Source organism: Mercenaria mercenaria, chromosome 14 (genome assembly GCF_021730395.1).
Source record: "Mercenaria mercenaria strain notata chromosome 14, MADL_Memer_1, whole genome shotgun sequence".
Lineage (NCBI taxonomy): Eukaryota > Metazoa > Mollusca > Bivalvia > Venerida > Veneridae > Mercenaria > Mercenaria mercenaria.
The window spans coordinates 37,185,025-37,203,222 of record NC_069374.1 but is presented as its reverse complement, the minus strand read 5'-3'; the positions used below and the strand labels follow the sequence as shown (position 1 = coordinate 37,203,222).

Sequence of the window (18,198 nt, the reverse complement as noted above, 5' to 3'; positions counted from 1 at the left end):
AGTGATCGTTAAGACTTATGTATTGGCCGGCGTCTTTTTATGTGTAATGTTGTGCTGTTATGCTTAACGAGTGAGTGAAAGGAATGTACAAATGTGAACGTATATTTCACATAGTTGTTGTGCTCTATGAACGGTAATATAAGGCTACACACTGTACAACATATTATAAATAAAAAAAAATCCTCAACTTAAGATATTAATTGTACTTTGTAATAGTTAAATAAAAATTCATGAGTACATTATATATGTTGCATGTATGTCAGGTACCAGTGGCGGTGGTGGTGGTTCGAGCAATGGCGGTGGATCTTCGGGCGCAACTCCGTTGACAATAACTAACAGCTGGAACGGTGGGTTTGAGGGAGATTTCACTGTGACGGGCGAGGCAAACAATTGGAAAGTACGTCTTGTCTTTGACCACCCGATCAATAAAATTGAAGTGAGTATAGTGTGTACAATGGACACGTACATGTAAATGAACACGTAATTGTATCATATAACAGTTTCAAAATTGAGGGGTTGTCACCAAGCATATTTGCTGTAAGAATGCGGATGGGTTTGTTTTGTAAAGGCCAGAAATTCAGAAACACATTCCATTCCCTCTTTCAGTATTGCAGACAGCTATGGAGAGAAAGCACTTGTATACGAATTCATACACGAGCCAAAAGAATTTGATCTGCCGTTATCAATGACTTTAGATATGTCACTATTTTCCAAGTTGTCCTTTATTTTATTTTGAAGACAAACATATATTTTATATGATTTGAGCTTTCTCTATTTAAAACTAATATGAGTCTGGTCTTGCTTTCGCGTTCTAGAAAATCAGAGAAACTTTCCCGTATGTACAGGCCACTCGACTTAATACTTAATTTATTACAACAACCGACTGTATGTATTGAACATAGGTATGGAAACTCACTGTAGAAAGTCAGAGTAACGGCGGCAGGGAATTCGTTCTACGTGCTTTGCCTGCATTTGCCAATATTGCTGCAGGTGATTCAGTGACATGTCATTTTGTTGCTCGGCAAAATGGGGATCGAGTTCCAGGCGGAACGTTTTATGTGCACGGTATGTGGATTTTCCAAATTAATGTCTGTAATTCTGTCAAAATTTAAAATTTAAATTACGCAAATCATACTTAAGAAGTGAAAGAAGAAAGTTTGTTTTTCGATACACTGGTGTCCAGAAGAAAGGACACCTGTTTGGGGGTAATTGCACTGAATGAGGGTTTGAAAAATATTTTTGCACCAGCACGTTTGTTTCACAGAATTTTATGCTGTAACAATGCAGAAATATACGTCCATAAAATGATAAAGATCTGTAATTGCTAAACATCAAGGATATCCACTTTAAATTGATGTCCGAAAAATGTTTTAAAGTAAATATACTGAATGTATAAAATACATTTCAATATTTTTTTCTGAGTGCATTGTTTGGTAAAATAGAGTTATTATAACAGTAGCTCGATCTGGGATGCTGTATTCGGCTCGAATGGATTTTTGCCAGATCGGATCTCACGAGGCGCGCAAGCGTCGAGTGTGAACCGACCTTGCAAAATCCACTAGAGCAGAATACAAAACCTCAGATCTAGACCCTTTTATTATATACCTCTACCTTTTTGTTTGTTGTTTTGTTATTGAACGAAATCTTCAATGTTTATCGATATTAAAATGGAACTAAGTGAAGTTTTATAGAACTGTGTCAAGTCGTGCATACTAATGAAAGTAGTCCGGCAGCATACAATACGGAAGGTACAATACGGAATTTAAAAGGTACAACACGGATTTTTTTCTGCCTGTTCATATTTAATTGTGAAATACAAGCCGATTTTTTTTACAAAATTTATGTAGGTTTATAATAAAAATTGTATATCGACTAGGTGGAAAAAGTGGCGGTGGTGATTCCAGCAATGGCGGTGATGGCGGCGGCGGTGGCGACAGCGGTTCGAGCTCTGGTAAACATTTTAATATAATAACATACTTTTTTTTGTATTTCAAGCACCTTTAATCCTTGTCTGATAAAATGTACTGAATGACATAAAATATCCGTTATTGTTCAAAAGTTACGGTCTATCTGTGTGATATGGTATTCAGATCAGACTTGTAATGAAAGCACACGTGTATCGTGATCAGTGAGATAACGCCTTTTGATAATACTATTGCTGACTTTCCAGTAAAGATTTAATCATCTTTTATTTTCATCTTTTAAATAATATTAAAAAAAACTTTCTCCATTAGGTTTTACGTCACTTAAATACTTCTATCGATCTTTCTGTCAAAATCTTTGATATTGGTCATGTTTTAAGATTCCGCAAACACGAACTGTTGAAACTGATGATGATTTGTATTGCCTCTTCTTTCAAGGTTCCAGTACAAAGTATAACTACAAGGAAGCTTTAAAGTTGTCAATCCTATTCTACGATGCACAAAGGTCCGGTAGACTACCTCCCAACAACCCAATACCATGGCGTGGGGACTCCGCCGTCAATGACGGTGCCGACGGCCATGACCTTAGCGGGGGATGGTATGATGGTAGGTCTAGCATGTATTTATCTGTCACTGTGTATTTACATATCTGTGTTCATACACCAGGCAAACTAACATTATATAAAGTGGCCCGGTTGTCTAGTGGTAACTCGCTTCACTGTCAATTCCGGGGTTCAAATTCCAGGCATTGGAAATTTCTGAGATGCTCTTGAGTGTCTCCCACCTAACTAAGAGGTCAGTACTGGTTTTTCAAAGGAAAGACGGCTTTGCGTGTATCGGTGATATACACCAGGAACGTTAACGAACCAGACAGGCAAATCGCAAAGAGTTAGGCTAAGTTAGCTGGGAAGATCTGAGTCTAAAGGATATTTCACTCTGTTCTGTGGACTTTCTTTTCCTCTGTCACTCTGGTCAGATTGCTCTGTGTCTGAACTAGTAGATGACGAATTTGGCGCCCTGAGAGACTGTATTTGTGTTATTGGTAAAGCGCCTTTGAACGTGGTTATCATGAAAATGGCGCTATATAAATCAGGTAAAAATGATAATAATTATAATAATTTAACAACGATTACAAGTTTTGTTTATACTAGTTATAACTAGTGTTAGTCAAATCATGTTAAGGACTCGCAATGCTATTTGATACTTTTTCTGCAAACTTAATAAATGTGTTCTTTATAGACAACAAATACATATAGTCGAACTTAGTATTACCACTTTCCTATTTATACAGCCGGAGACCATGTGAAGTTCAATTTGCCAATGGCCTGGTCTACCTGGGTGTTGTTGTACGGTATGTTAGAATTCCGGGATGGGTATGAGGCTGCCGGGCAGAAAAACATGGCATGTGATATGATCAGAACACCTCTGGAATATTTCCTCAAATGTTGGATTCCGGATCAACAAACACTTTATGTACAAGTAAGTCGAACAGTCCCGCCTATGAAATTTGAAAATATTGAAGGAATTCGGTTTGACTATGGCCTGGTCTGCTTGGGTGTAGCTAGACGTTATGTTAGAGTCCCGGGATGGGTGTGAGGCAGCCGGGCAGAAAAACATGGTATGTGATATGATCAGAACACCACTGGAATATTTCCTCAAATGTTGGGTTCCAGACCAGCACAAACTCTATATGCAGGTCCGTTCAATCTTTTATATGATTCATTAAAAAACAAGATTGGGCCTGATTGATGTCGTTGGCTCCGAATTGTTTGCCCCTTGCCACTGCAAACTTTAAACCCTTATTAAAATGAAGAATTGTTTCAAGGGGTGGGGGGTGAGGTATCCAGCTGGCTTGTGGCGGGATGGTAGTATTACTTAACCTTTACTCTGATAAATTTCTAAAATGAACTGGTCCATCATTCATTTTATTATTCAAAGGGGTGTTTATTGAAAATTTACTGACTGAATAACGAGCAGTACAGACCATGGTCTGATTGTCGCAAAGGCATAATCACTTGCCGAGCAGACTAAAGGTTAAAAATCCACTCGTGTCTACAAAGCAAAGATGTCCTGACTTCCTGTAAAAAATAAAGCTGTTATGTATAACAAGGCTAATATGGTTCAGTTAGATGCCACACTTAGAACACATTTCAAAATGTAGGGAATACAAAAGATTTATTTAGTTGAGGCTCCTATAAACTACAGGGCGGTCGGCCCATGTGACTTTGTGAGGAGGAAAGCCTTCGACACGCTTTAATTTATGAACATCTGTCAAGTAATAAAGAAAATTTAGGCAAACTTTTACCTTAATCGAGATATTTCTCCGTATGTAATGTACCCGAAAGTCACGCGGGTGGGTCACCCTTATAAAGCATTCGATGAAATGGGTAGTATTTTCCGAAGTGTAAGTTAAAAATGTACGTTGGAATACTTTATTTACTGCAAATTTGCCACAATGTGATTCAAACTTGAGTTATTTCTACAAAGTTTGAAATTTCCGTTTGCTATGTTTTATCAGGTAGGTAATGGGAATGCTGATCATGCATACTCACTGTCTTGTAAGCTGTACGGCCGTAAATGTTTAGACACTTCCAAGATGGCGGACGCTGAAAATCAACACAGGTAGGTGTTCCAGTTTTTCATTGATAACATGTTTTCTTCAACACTTTTAACGGCCATACTTATAGCAAATGATAGCGGAATAACATGTTCCTCCTCGGCATTATCTAAAAGTTTGTTGATTTCATTGTTTCTCGAATTATATTGACGCGAAATGTGCCAATTTGATGAAATTAAAATCGAATCGAGGAACGCACATTATTTTCGGCCGTATCTTATTCAGTTATCATAACTGTTTAGATATTTCTGTGGTATTTTGAAGCTTTTTGCCGGTTCTTTACGATAGTAATGCTTGATTTTACGAAACATAACTGGAAATATAAATTTTTTTATGATTTTTAAATTGCCAATACAGCGGCGTAGACTATACCAACATATTCACGCTGAGCGGTGTAGACACGTTTTTTGTGAACGGTTTATACATAGAATTAAGCGAAAAACTGAACGGTGTAGATACAAGTTAATTTCGGCTATGCTAAAAATGCCATATAAAAATATATGTAAATTAACTACGCGTTCAAATTCACTTAAAGTTCCAACTTCATTTTTGAAAATAAACCTATCTCAATGTTCATTGAAATTACAACATACAAGTTTCATAAAACTGATAATGGGTGATTCCCAACCAACTTAATACACCAAAAAAATCATATTTTTTAAAGGTGTTGACTTTTCTCATCAGATACGTTAATCAGTGAAATTAAGTTTGACAAAATTACACTTTTGTATCATGTAAAACTTTGTTATGGAAATTTAGAAACATTTATGTATGTAAATCAAAATTAACAATGTTTCGTTTTTGTTCTACGTTTTGCATAGTGTAATCAAATGAAACATTTCGTGTTAACTGACCACTTTCATATCTCTTTCAAAATTACACCGCTATTGTTTAACACAAATCTTACAATAACTATCATATTACAAAGGTAACTATATTAAAAAAATCTTTTGCTTACTACCTTACTTGATTTATACTATATTTTATGTTTATATATATATATGATAATAATTTTATGCGTAAACCAGAGGTATATCTGATGAAAGGCAACAATGAATGAATGAACACATCTAATGAATGGAAATGTGAAAAAGAACTATTACAACAAACATTATCATAACATATGCATATTGTTTGACCGATTTTTATACCTCACATTTTTTTCTACTGCATCGTTTCTGTATAATGTCCATACATCAGTAAAATAAATAAAAAAAAAACAGTTAAAAATTAATCATTTATTACGGTTAAAGTTTAAATGCAAATTCCGTAGGAAAAGTGGTATATAAAGAATACTGCATTTTCTCAAACACATTCAATGTAAATTTACATAATTATGTGAATATAACTTATACTAGTACTTCTGCTATTGCTAGTGGAGTCAAAGAAAAAATGTCATCAGATACGTTAACACAAAAACTCTAAAGTTAAATTGTCGTAAACTGAACATCAGTCTGAACATAGTTAGCAAAGAAAGCAGAGTCATTATTGTTCAATCTGTAGTGCCTTTTGGTCTTGCCATAGGGGGGAAGGTTCCTAGATTTAAGATATGATGTTTTTAAAGTCTACCCACAATTCATCAGTTCTTGAAGGCCATGTGAACAGTGGTATCGACCATTTGACACGGGTCTTTTCCATGAACGAAACATGCGCATCCTTTTCATTGGAGTCGACCTATAGGACTTTACCCACATACTGTTTGCCCTCATATTTAGCCAAAACAAATGATCCAACAACAGGAACTTTCATCTGTCACTACGTTTTCAATGTCGGCTTTACTGTCTTGGACTTTATTTAGAAATCTTTATGTTTGGGTTTTCTGCTTTATACTTTTGATATATATTCTCTAGATAATGATTGAGGACATGCACTTGTCTCTTATCACCTTGGTTCATGGGCTTTGGTATCTTTTTCCCAGGCATCTGAATACTGACATGATGTTCCCTTTCAAGGAACTAAATGATTTCTGTTTTTATCATGTTCTCTCTTCGTCGAGTCGTTTTCGACAAATAGGTCTCAGTATTTTCGTGTTGGAACTTTTCAGCCCTTTTCTACCAAGACCTGTTTGCTTTTTGATTGTGTCTAACACTTACACTTTTTTACTATTCTTCCACAGACTACTCTCATCATACTCTTTTCATTGACTGAGATGTTGCTTTTTGTGCTGCCTCTCTCCCTTCAGCAATAATTGCATTTGACATCTCCAGTTTTTTTATTACTTTTCTAGAATGATTTTTTACTCCAAGCAGATTCAGATCATGTTGTGATCTAGGCATCATTTGCATTCTTGTTGTATCATTCTCAAACGAATTTGTGCTTGTGAATGGACTCTCGGTTTCCTTCAGCTCGTAAATGCTCCTTTTCCAGGTATGATTAATCATTCTTCTTTTTTCTCTATTTATATTCTTTTTTATATTAAGCTCGACTTTTCGCCATTATAGACCTGAAAAATTAAAAAGTACAGATTTTAGCATACGTTCTTAATGAAAGTATGTAACAATTACCTGTGCAAAGCACCTTTTCACATTTGGTGAATAGTCTGGACATAGATATGCATTTGATTGTACACAGAAAAAAATCATCAGATACGTTAACAAAGTCATCAGATACGTTAACCCATTTTATAGCCAACCGTTAGCATCAGTTGTATACATCAGTGTATACACTAAAACCACACCACATGTACATGGGAATATACACCAAACATATTAAAAATCAATGTATGTTTATTCTAAAAACGAAAATTACTGCTGTCAGATACGTTAACAAATGGTCAGATACGTTAACTTCTTTCTGAGTGTCAACAGTAATAACACGTGAATGGCATAAACCCATAATGGAAAACAATGTATACACCATTCAAAACTTGTATCTACACCGTTCAGTTTTTTCGCTTAATTTTATGTATAAACCGTTCACAAAAAAACGTGTCTACACCGCTCAGCGTGAATATGTTGGTATAGTCTACGCCGCTGTATTGACAATTTAAAAATCGTAAAAAAGTTTATATTTCCAGATATGTTTCGTAAAATCAAGCATTACCATCGTAAAGAACCAGTAAAAAGCTTCAAAATACCACAGAAATATTCAAACAGATATAAATATTGAATAAGATACGACCGAAAATAATGTGCGTTCCTCGATTTGATTTTAATTTCATCAGATTGGCACATTTTGCGTCAATATAATTCGAGAAACAATGAAATCAACAAACTCTTAGATAATGCCGAGGAGGAACATGTTATTCCGCTATCATTTGCTATAAGTGTGGCTGGTAAAGGTGTTGAAGAAAACATGTTATTAATGAAAAACTGGAACACCTACCTGTGTTGACTTTCAGCGTCCGCCATCTTGGAAGTGTCTAAACATTTACGGCCGTACAGCTTACAAGACAGTGATACTGGGGTCGGCCAGAAGATATGCACATGGGACGTCCTGCGTACAAGGTGACCACCTCGTGCCACGGAAGTGACGTAGCAGGAGACACTGTCGCTGCAATGGCGGCCGGATATCTCGTGTTCAAGGATATGTGCGGAGGTAATTTATTCTTTTTTTTTAAGTTCGTTTCGTCGCACGAAAGGTAATCTTTTATGGTTTCTTGTTTAATTGTTATTAGGATGAATGAAATATTGTACCACGTGACCCACCAATAAAAACATGTCTTCTGTCCAAAATGCTTAAAACATAGAATATTACAATTCTGGATTTTAATGAGATTGCCATTGAAGGCATATTAGATAAAAAAAGAACATTTACTTCATATAGTTTATGGTAACATAAAAGTAACAGGTTTTTGTGAATTAACAGTACTATGTTAGGTTATAGAATACACTGACTGTATACGTGTATGATAATGTGTACTACAACAGGAAAAAATGACTGCTTTTTAACAATCAGTAAAATTTTAAATACATTTAAAAAGGGCTTTATACATTTGAATAAGTATATAAAGATAAATCATTTAAATATGGTCATTTTGGCTAAAGATTGCAATTAAATGTTCAATAACTTTCAGATACCGGCTTTGCTGGCAGACTTCTTGGAGCTTCGAAGAGTTTGTACACGTTTGCTAAGAATAACAGAGGCAAATACACCGACTGTGTCACACAGGCAAAAGATTTCTACGGGTAGAGATTTCAAAACCAATGTTACAAAATTTAATCTAAATTAATCTAAATTTATTTTGCTGGTTTAAAAGCCAAATGAAAATGAAACACTACTTGCCCGTTTTACAACATAGATAACATAGTTGTGTGTCATAACAACTGAAGAAGATATTGTTCCGTGGTAGATTCTACAAAAATAGCATATTTTATTCTGTAAACACCATATTTACAAGCCCGCACAAAAGCTCAAAGTTTAACACAGTCTATAACGGTGGATTTCATATAAAATTAACTAATTGTCAGGCATTCCTTGCTCTTTGATATGCAAAAATACACGAAAAGTTATTCAGTTCTATATAAGATTAGTAATTAAAAAAATACAAGAAACCCTTTTTTTAATTTATTCTTTTCAAAGGTCTACAGGCGAGACTGATGAACTTGCTGTGGCCGGAGCATGGTTGTATAAAGCTACTAATGACCAGGCCTATCTAAATGACGCCAAGGGATTTTACCCCGGCGGTACCGCCTGGGGTTTCAACTGGAACGATGCGCAACCTGGTGCTGCCGTACGTTTAATGTATTATTTCACCGGAACAAAATTAACAGTTAGCGTGTCTATAACATGACTTATACTTAATGCTTTATGATGTCATGCCTTTACGTCTCCTAAGGCTCAATAATATTTCTTTCAAATCTTAAATTGATTTATTACCCCATAGCCTGCTAAATTTTCTAAATGGACTGGTCCATCATTCAATTTGGGAAATACCATTTATTATTTGAAGTGGTGTTCACTGAAACTTTACTGACTGCATAGCGAACAGTGCAGATCATGATCGAACTGCATGGGTGTGCAGGCTCTATCTTGATCTACACTGGTCGCAAAAGGCAAAATAACTTGCCACTAGCAGGCTAAAGGTTAAGAAATCTTAAATTGAGATCTAGTAATTTCCTGCAGTTTATGTTTTAGTTTCCGTCTCAATTGAAGAGTCTTTGCAATGTCTTGTAGACTTAATTCTAGAAATGAATTACATCTCTGTAGTATGTTTTTTTTTTTTTTATTTTATTACAGTGTAGGAAACACTTCATTACTATTTAAAGATATTTATCTTTGGCAGTACAAAATTATTGTTAACATTGCCAAAGAAAGCGATGACTAATACATCTTTATCAAATTTGTATATTGTCATTATCCAAGTCTTTAATGGTTTGTCAAAGAAACTGGCGGAAATTGCATCATACATGTTAACAGCAAAAAATGACGCAAACTAGAAATTACATAATAAGAAATAGGTTACAGAAAAGAACACATGGAATTACATAACTTCTTAGTCTTCTCCTGATACCATAAACTTCTTGAGGACCTTCTTGTTATTTTGTTTTGTAACAATAGCAATCCTTACCTTAACTTCAGCTTGTTGTATCCTACTAAAGTCCACCAAAGTTAGAAGAAAACAGACTGGAGTTCTCTTCAACAAAGTTTATCAAAATTGACTTTGTCAGTTGTTTCTCGGACAAAGAAAACTTTGATATTTGTGTAAAATATTGTTATTATTTTCAAACGTTCTTTTTTTAATTGGCTGCAGCACATACCAGGGCCAATTTTAAATGCACGTAATGTACATTATCTCGAAGAACTTTTGCATTGAGGGCCAGAATTATAGTAGTGGTGTATGACTTAAGTTTCCATGACAAATTTTATGTTATAATTATTTTATAGTGCAGATCTGTCATATAATTTCAGCAAACATGGCATTAATTACAGGGAAAATTCTCTACACAGCATCAAAATACTGAAAACAATTTGAATCCGCCATGATGCGACTGCAGTTCCTTATTTAATGTCTGTAAACCATGAACAGAAATTACATAAAATAACACTTTGGCTCTTAGAAACTACGTGTAGATCACAAATGTAATGGATCTAATAACTTGAAGAGTGAAATAAGTTGTATCTCCACTCAGGTGTCTTAATAAAACTCCCCTTTCTTTACAGTTACTGCTTTATGACATCACGAAGGACGGAAAATATAAAACCGACATCGAGGGTTTAGTTAACTCGTTTAGAAGCGGTAATAACGGTGTTAAGGTAACACCTTGCGGACTGGCCTGGCGGAGTAAATGGGGATCCAACAGACATGCTGGTAATCACTAGAATTGTTTCATTACTCATCACCAATATAAATATACTAATGGATTTGTAACTTGAAGACAATAAGGTATATGAAACAACTTGATCAAACGATTGTCTTGTTTTGAAGAACCAACATAAATAGATTTGAGCGCCGCTGTGTGAAAACCAACGTTTAGGGGTTTATGGACCAGATCCAGATCTGCCTGCACATCCGTGTCCATACAGTCCGCTTATCAGTTGCATACAGATGCTGAAAATGATAAACAAACAGTATAGATGTGCACAGATCTGAACCCTAGCTGTTCGCAAAGCCCTAACGTTGGTTTTCACACAGTAGCGTTTATTTAGGAATAACTTGGATCCTTATTATCACCCTGACAAAAACATCCAATCCGATACGTCCTTTGAACCAACTTTTCTTGTTGTGGAGAACGTAATGGCGTTTCTAGTGCAGTTTTGATGGTTCAGTTTGGTGACATTTTATTAAGAAAGTAGTATGAATTTGAAAATAAATGCTTATATGTAAGACAAAATACTTGATATACATAATGATCAAGACTCATTGAACTGTGCGAAAGTTGTACTGAAAACTAAAATGCGCGAAAGTTGTACTGATATCTGAACTGTATTATGGTTGTACTGTACTGATATCTGAACTGTACCGAAGTTGTACTGATTTCTAAACTCTACTATAGTTGTTCTGATATCTGAACTGTACCAAAGTTGTACTGATTTCTAAACTGTACTATACATAGTTGTACTGATATCTGAACTGTACCAAAGTTGTACTGATTTCTAAACTGTACTATAATTGTACTGAAATCTGAACTGTACCAAAGGTGTACTGATTTCAAAACTGTATTATAATTGTACTGATATCTGAACTGTACCGAAGTTGTACTGATTTCTAAACTGTATTATAGTTGTTCTGATATCTGAACTGTACCAAAGCTGTACTGATTTCTAAACTGTACTGATTACTCGGTGATTCGTCTGTTTCTTTTTTTTTAATTTCAGGAAACGTTGCTTTTGTTGCAACGATGGCAGCCAAGTATGGCATCCAGCCTGACGCTTATAACAAATGGGCTATTTCCCAAATTAACTACCTTCTCGGAGACAACAAGCTTCATATCAGCTATGAGATAGGCTATGGAAGTAATTATCCTAAAAGACCTCATCACAGGGGAAGGTAGGTAAATTCTGTTTTATAGTCATGCATTAAAATAAGGTTTACATCATGAAGACGAGAACTGTCCGGTAAACAACTCGGTGTTGCAGTATTAGAAGTATTTGTACACACTTATGGTGCTTTTAAAATCGTGCGAATATAGTAGTTGTGACCGAGTTGTATGATGCATATCTTTACCTTATATATTGCATGTTAAAATTTAGCCATTTTGTTATTGAAAAATTATATCTCACAGCTCGTGTACCCCAGGGTGGTGTGCGCAAGGAGACGTTGCCAATCCGAATGTCCTTAAAGGCGGTTTGGTTGGAGGTCCTGATGAGTGGGATAATTACGCCGATAGAAGAGATGATTATGTGAAAAACGAAGTTGCCTGTGATTACAATGCTGGTTTCCAGTCTGCTCTAGCTGGTAAGTGCACAATACCTCTTTTTAGGAAAATGCATTCGTAAACTATGATGCCGTAAGGTCAATCCAACTGCGTGATGATCAGACTTTGTTCGCCGATCTCGTGTACATGTTGGAAAAATTATTCCTAACTTGCCAAGAACAAGTTATTATGGTACGAACGACATATGTATAGATCTGCTACATGAAACAGAAATCTTGTTGTGCAACAATTGTTTGCTTGTTTTGGAATCCACACATGAAAAACTCAGCATCTGGTGTCCATGACTGACAAACATGTCAATGATCTAATTCGTAACACACCTAATGATTCAGAGATGATTTATTTCATATTTTTAATTAAATGATCATAATTATGCAACACAGTAATTCAATGTCATCAAAATAGTAATGAATCGTAGTTAGGCTTATGTAGTTGTCAGTTAGGTGGTGCTTAATAATGTCTATGAATTATCTACATTGATTTTGTAAGTCAGTATATTTACATTTACTATAAGTTGTTTTGTTGTGTGTGTGTGGTTTTGTGTGTGTGTGTGTGTTTTTTTTTTTTGTGTTTTTTGTTTGTTTTTTTTTTTTTTTTTTTTTTTTTGGTGTTTTGTATAAGCTACATCAAGTGCGACCTTTTCCGTGAGATTGTTGAACGTGCGTTCACAAAGAAAAACCCAGACAAAATGGCGCCGTTTAAAAGATCTTAAGAGTCTGCAATCAAAAAGAACATTCAGTGATCATAGCATCATAGCTAAAACTCCTTTTTGCAATGTTAAAGATAAAAAAATCCTTAGATTTAAGAGTATTTTGACTTAAAATCAGGAGCTGTTTTTAATCGGAAAGCGAATTATTATTCAACTTGCGCGGGTCTTTTTAGCTATTAATTGTAATTATTTTTTGTAACTTAAGCTAGTGTAAATATAAGGATTGAATGTTGTTTTTACTGCGTTTATACGAATATAGACTACGTTAGGACTGCTGGTGCGATTAACAGATTTGTCAGAAGTCCAAATGTGATTTATACTTTTCTAAACGAACAATTAATAGATAATTTGGTCTACCATTTCAGGTTTAATTCACTTCGCGCACCACAATAAACTACCAGCTGCACCGACTGCTAAGTGTTGAGCATGATTTGTTGAATTTAGACTTCGAGGGTGACTTTTACATTTCAACTGAAGTGTAGCATATAAATGGAAAATAAACTACATGTATTGTTTAAAAGAATAGAGAAAAATAAAGATTCTTGTTACGTTTCTTGAATATCTTTTCCATTATAATAATCCTAGTCTATCCGTATAGGACATATGAGCCGTGCCATGAGAAAACCAACATAGTGGGTATGCGATCAGCAAGGATCCAGACCAGCCTGCGCATCCGCGCAGTCTGGTCAGGATCCATGCTGTTCGCTTTCAAAGTCTATTACAATTAGAGAAACCGTTAGCGAACAGCATGGATCCTGACCAGACTGCGCGGATGCGCAGGCTGTTCTGGATCCTTGCTGGTCGCATACCCACTATGTTGGTTTTCTCATGGCGCGAATTATAATTCAACTTGAGCGGGTCTTTTTAGCTATTAATTGTAATTATTTGTTGTAACTTAAGCTAGTGTAAATATAAGGATTGAATGTTGTTTTTACTGCGTTTATACGAATATAGACTACGTTAGGACTTCTGGTGCGATTAACAGATTTGTCAGAAGTCCAAATGTGATTTATACTTTTCTAAACGAACAATTAATAGATAATTTGGTCTACCATTTCAGGTTTAATCCACTTCGCGCACCACAATAAACTACCGGCTGCACCGACTGCTAAGTGTTGAGCATGATTTGTTGAATTTAGACTTCGAGGGTGACTTTTACATTTCAACTGAAGTGTAGCATATAAATGGAAAATAAACTACATGTATTGTTTAAAAGAATAGAGAAAAATAAAGATTCTTGTTACGTTTCTTGAATATCTTTTTCGTTATAATAATCCTAGTCTATCCGTATAGGACATATGAGCCGTGCCATGAGAAAACCAACATTGTGGGTATGCGATCAGCAAGGATCCAGACCAGCCTGCGCATCCGCGCAGTCTGGTCAGGATCCATGCTGTTCGCTTTCAAAGTCTATTACCATTAGAGAAACCGTTAGCGAACAGCATGGATCCTGACCAGACTGCGCGGATGCGCAGGCTGTTCTGGATCCTTGCTGGTCGCATACCCACTATGTTGGTTTTCTCATGGCGCGAATTATAATTCAACTTGAGCGGGTCTTTTAAGCTATTAATTGTAATTATTTGTTGTAACTTAAGCTAGTGTAAATATAAGGATTGAATGTTGTTTTTACTGCGTTTATAGTTTAACGCGTATCAAAAGATGTCCAATTAACAAGAAAATAGCAATGCATAATTGGTAGAGGCCATCGTTACGGATTAACAGTTTGCAATAGGCGTCAATGTGTCAGATGCATGTCAAAAGATGTCCACTTAACAAGAAAATTGCAATGCATAATTATCTGGGGTCATCGCTACGGATTAACAGTTTATATTAGGCGTAAATGTGATATCTTTTTATCTTTTGTTCATTTTTATTGGCGCCTGTTTTATGTAACAAGTTGTAGAGCATTTTTTTCGAAAACAATACCAAACTTGTAGATATTGTCGATCTTTTCACAATATTTTGTAGGACGTTTCAGACCATCCGCAGAATCGGTTTTCATCCGCCATGGGCCGTATTCGAATTAAATTTTAAAGTACTTTATAATAAAATCTAGAAATAACATATGATTGATGCATAAGTTCATGTTGAAGGAAGTTTAAGTCTGCCTTACTTTTTACACGACGATTTTTACACGCCGATTGAAAATTTTCAAAATGGCGGCGGTAATACAACAGCGCGTCACGTGTTTAAATGGGACGATCTGCTATTTTTAGATAAAATTGCGACGGTCTAAATTATAATCGTTTTGATTTCTTGTATCATTTTGAAGCTAAAACACTGAATTAGTTATATCTATTCATGATTATACTGATAGAATCGTGAAATAAAACGCTAGGATCGGCGGGTTTTGCTAGGTAGGATCGGGTTACCCGAAACAAACATTTTTTGGCCTTATTATGTACGATGATCCACGCTTTAAACAAATGAATACGTTGTGTATATGCCAATCACTTAATAAGAATTTAAAGCTTCCATAAAAACAAACCGAATATTCGAATATATTCGAATATGGCAAACCGAATATTCGAATATTGATTTCAGTATTCGTTCCCATCCCTAGTTTATACGAATATAGACTACGTTAGGACTTCTGGTGCGATTAACAGATTTGTCAGAAGTCCAAATGTGATTTATACTTTTCTAAACGAACAATTAATAGATAATTTGGTCTACCATTTCAGGTTTAATCCACTTCGCGCACCACAATAAACTACCGGCTGCACCGACTGCTAAGTGTTGAGCATGATTTGTTGAATTTAGACTTCGAGGGTGACTTTTACATTTCAACTGAAGTGTAGCATATAAATGGAAAATAAACTACATGTATTGTTTAAAAGAATAGAGAAAAATAAAGATTCTTGTTACGTTTCTTGAATATCTTTTCCATTATAATAATCCTAGTCTATCCGTATAGGACATATGAGCCGTGCCATGAGAAAACCAACATAGTGGGTATGCGATCAGCAAGGATCCAGACCAGCCTGCGCATCTGCGCAGTCTGTTCAGGATCCATGCTGTTCGCTTTCAAAGTCTATTACAATTAGAGAAACCGTTAGCGAACAGCATGGATCCTGACCAGACTGCGCGGATGCGCAGGCTGTTCTGGATCCTTGCTGGTCGCATACCCACTATGTTGGTTTTCTCATGGCGCGGCTCATATGTGAATTTAAGTCGGCAGACCTAGTGCCTCCTCATCCTCAACAAAGAACGGAATGTACTCGATGTGCAATAACTAAAAAGATAAAAGCAAGAATGACGATATTATAGGAAGCCACGTACTAAGATCGCAAACAAAACCACAGAGAAATGTATGAATGGATGTGTACATTATTAAAGTAGACATATTTGTGCATAGACAAACAAAACCACAGAGAAAATGTATGTATGAATGGATTTGTACATTATTAAAATAGACACATTAATGCATAGACAAACAAAACCACAGAGAAACGTATGAATGGATTTGTACATTATTAAAGTAGACATATTTGTGCATAGACAAACAAAACCACAGAGAAATTTATGAATGGATGTGTACATTGTTAATATGTCTTAAATATTAATGCAAAGACAAACAAAACCACAGAGAAATGTATGTATGGATTTGTACATTATTAAAATAGATCTAGACATATTAATGCAAAGACAAACAAAACCACAGAGAAAGGTATGAATGGATTTGTACATTATTAAAATAGACATATTAATGCAAAAACAAAAAAAAAACATACAGAGAAAATGTATGAATGGATGTGTACATTATCAAAGTAGACATATTTGTGCATAGACAAACAAAACCACAGAGAAACTTATGAATGGATTTGTACATTATTATAAAATAGACATATTAATGCAAAGACAAACAAAACCACAGAGAAAACGTATGAATGGATGTGTACATTATCAAAGTAGACATATTTGTGCATAGACAAACAAAACCACAGAGAAACGTATAAATGGATTTGTACATTATTAAAATAGACATATTAATGCATAGACAAACAAAACCACAGAGCAACTTATGAATGGATGTGTACATTATTAAAATAGACATATTAATGCAAAGACAAACAAAACCACAGAGAAACGTATGAATGGATGTGTACATTATTAAAATAGACATATTAATGCATAGACAAACAAAACCACAGAGAAACTTATGAATGGATTTGTAGATTATTAAAATAGACACATTAATGCAAAGACAAACAAAACCACAGAGAAAATGTATGAATGGATGTGTACATTATCAAAGTAGACATATTTGTGCATAGACAAGCAAAACCACAGAGAAACGTATAAATGGATTTGTACATTATTAAAATAGACATATTAATGCAAAGACAAACAAAACCAGAGAGAAAATGTATGAATGGATGTGTACATTATCAAAGTAGACATATTTGTGCATAGACAAACAAAACCACAGAGAAACGTATAAATGGATTTGTACATTATTATAATAGACATATTAATGCATAGACAAACAAAACCACAGAGAAATGTATGAATGGATGTGTACATTATTAAAGTAGACATATTTGTGCATAGACAAACAAAACCACAGAGAAATGTATGAATGGATTTGTACATTATTAAAGTAGACAAATTAATGCATAGACAAACAAAACCACAGAGAAACGTATGAATGGATGTGTACATTATTAAAGTAGACATATTAATGCAAAGACAAACAAAACCACAGGGAAAATGTATGAATGGATGTGTACATTATTAAAGTAGACATATTTTTGCATAGACAAACAAAACCACAGAGAAACGTATAAATGGATTTGTACATTATTAAAATAGACATTTTAATGCAAAGACAAACAAAACCACAGAGAAAATGTATGAATGGATGTGTACATTATCAAAGTAGACAAATTAATGCATAGACAAACAAAACCACAGAGAAACGTATGAATGGATGTGTACATTATTAAAGTAGACATATTAATGCAAAGACAAACAAAACCACAGGGAAAATGTATGAATGGATGTGTACATTATCAAAGTAGACATATTTGTGCATAGACAAACAAAACCACAGAGAAACGTATGAATGGATTTGTACATTATTAAAATAGACATTTTAATGCAAAGACAAACAAGACCACAGAGAAAATG

At 35.0% G+C, this 18,198-nt stretch overlaps 1 protein-coding gene and 1 long non-coding RNA gene across 2 annotated transcripts in view; one reads left to right on the top strand and one right to left on the bottom strand.

Annotated features, from left to right (window-relative positions):
• The window catches only part of LOC123526777 (uncharacterized), a 34,180-nt gene that overhangs the window by 1,111 nt on the left and 14,871 nt on the right, over positions 1 to 18,198 (top strand). The window contains exons 3-14 of the mRNA XM_053522589.1: positions 264 to 436; positions 903 to 1,065; positions 1,877 to 1,951; positions 2,361 to 2,528; positions 3,214 to 3,401; positions 4,441 to 4,544; positions 7,937 to 8,076; positions 8,555 to 8,666; positions 9,061 to 9,211; positions 10,642 to 10,789; positions 11,797 to 11,968; positions 12,204 to 12,376. Of these exons, the coding sequence (XP_053378564.1) occupies positions 264 to 436; positions 903 to 1,065; positions 1,877 to 1,951; positions 2,361 to 2,528; positions 3,214 to 3,401; positions 4,441 to 4,544; positions 7,937 to 8,076; positions 8,555 to 8,666; positions 9,061 to 9,211; positions 10,642 to 10,789; positions 11,797 to 11,968; positions 12,204 to 12,376 (1,767 nt within the window). The remainder of the gene's footprint in view (positions 1 to 263; positions 437 to 902; positions 1,066 to 1,876; positions 1,952 to 2,360; positions 2,529 to 3,213; positions 3,402 to 4,440; positions 4,545 to 7,936; positions 8,077 to 8,554; positions 8,667 to 9,060; positions 9,212 to 10,641; positions 10,790 to 11,796; positions 11,969 to 12,203; positions 12,377 to 18,198) is intronic.
• LOC128548447 (uncharacterized) lies at positions 4,471 to 7,937 on the bottom strand. The gene is made up of 2 exons (XR_008367051.1): positions 7,864 to 7,937; positions 4,471 to 6,982 (listed from the first exon to the last, which is right to left on the bottom strand). It is a non-coding gene; the product is annotated as an uncharacterized LOC128548447 (long non-coding RNA).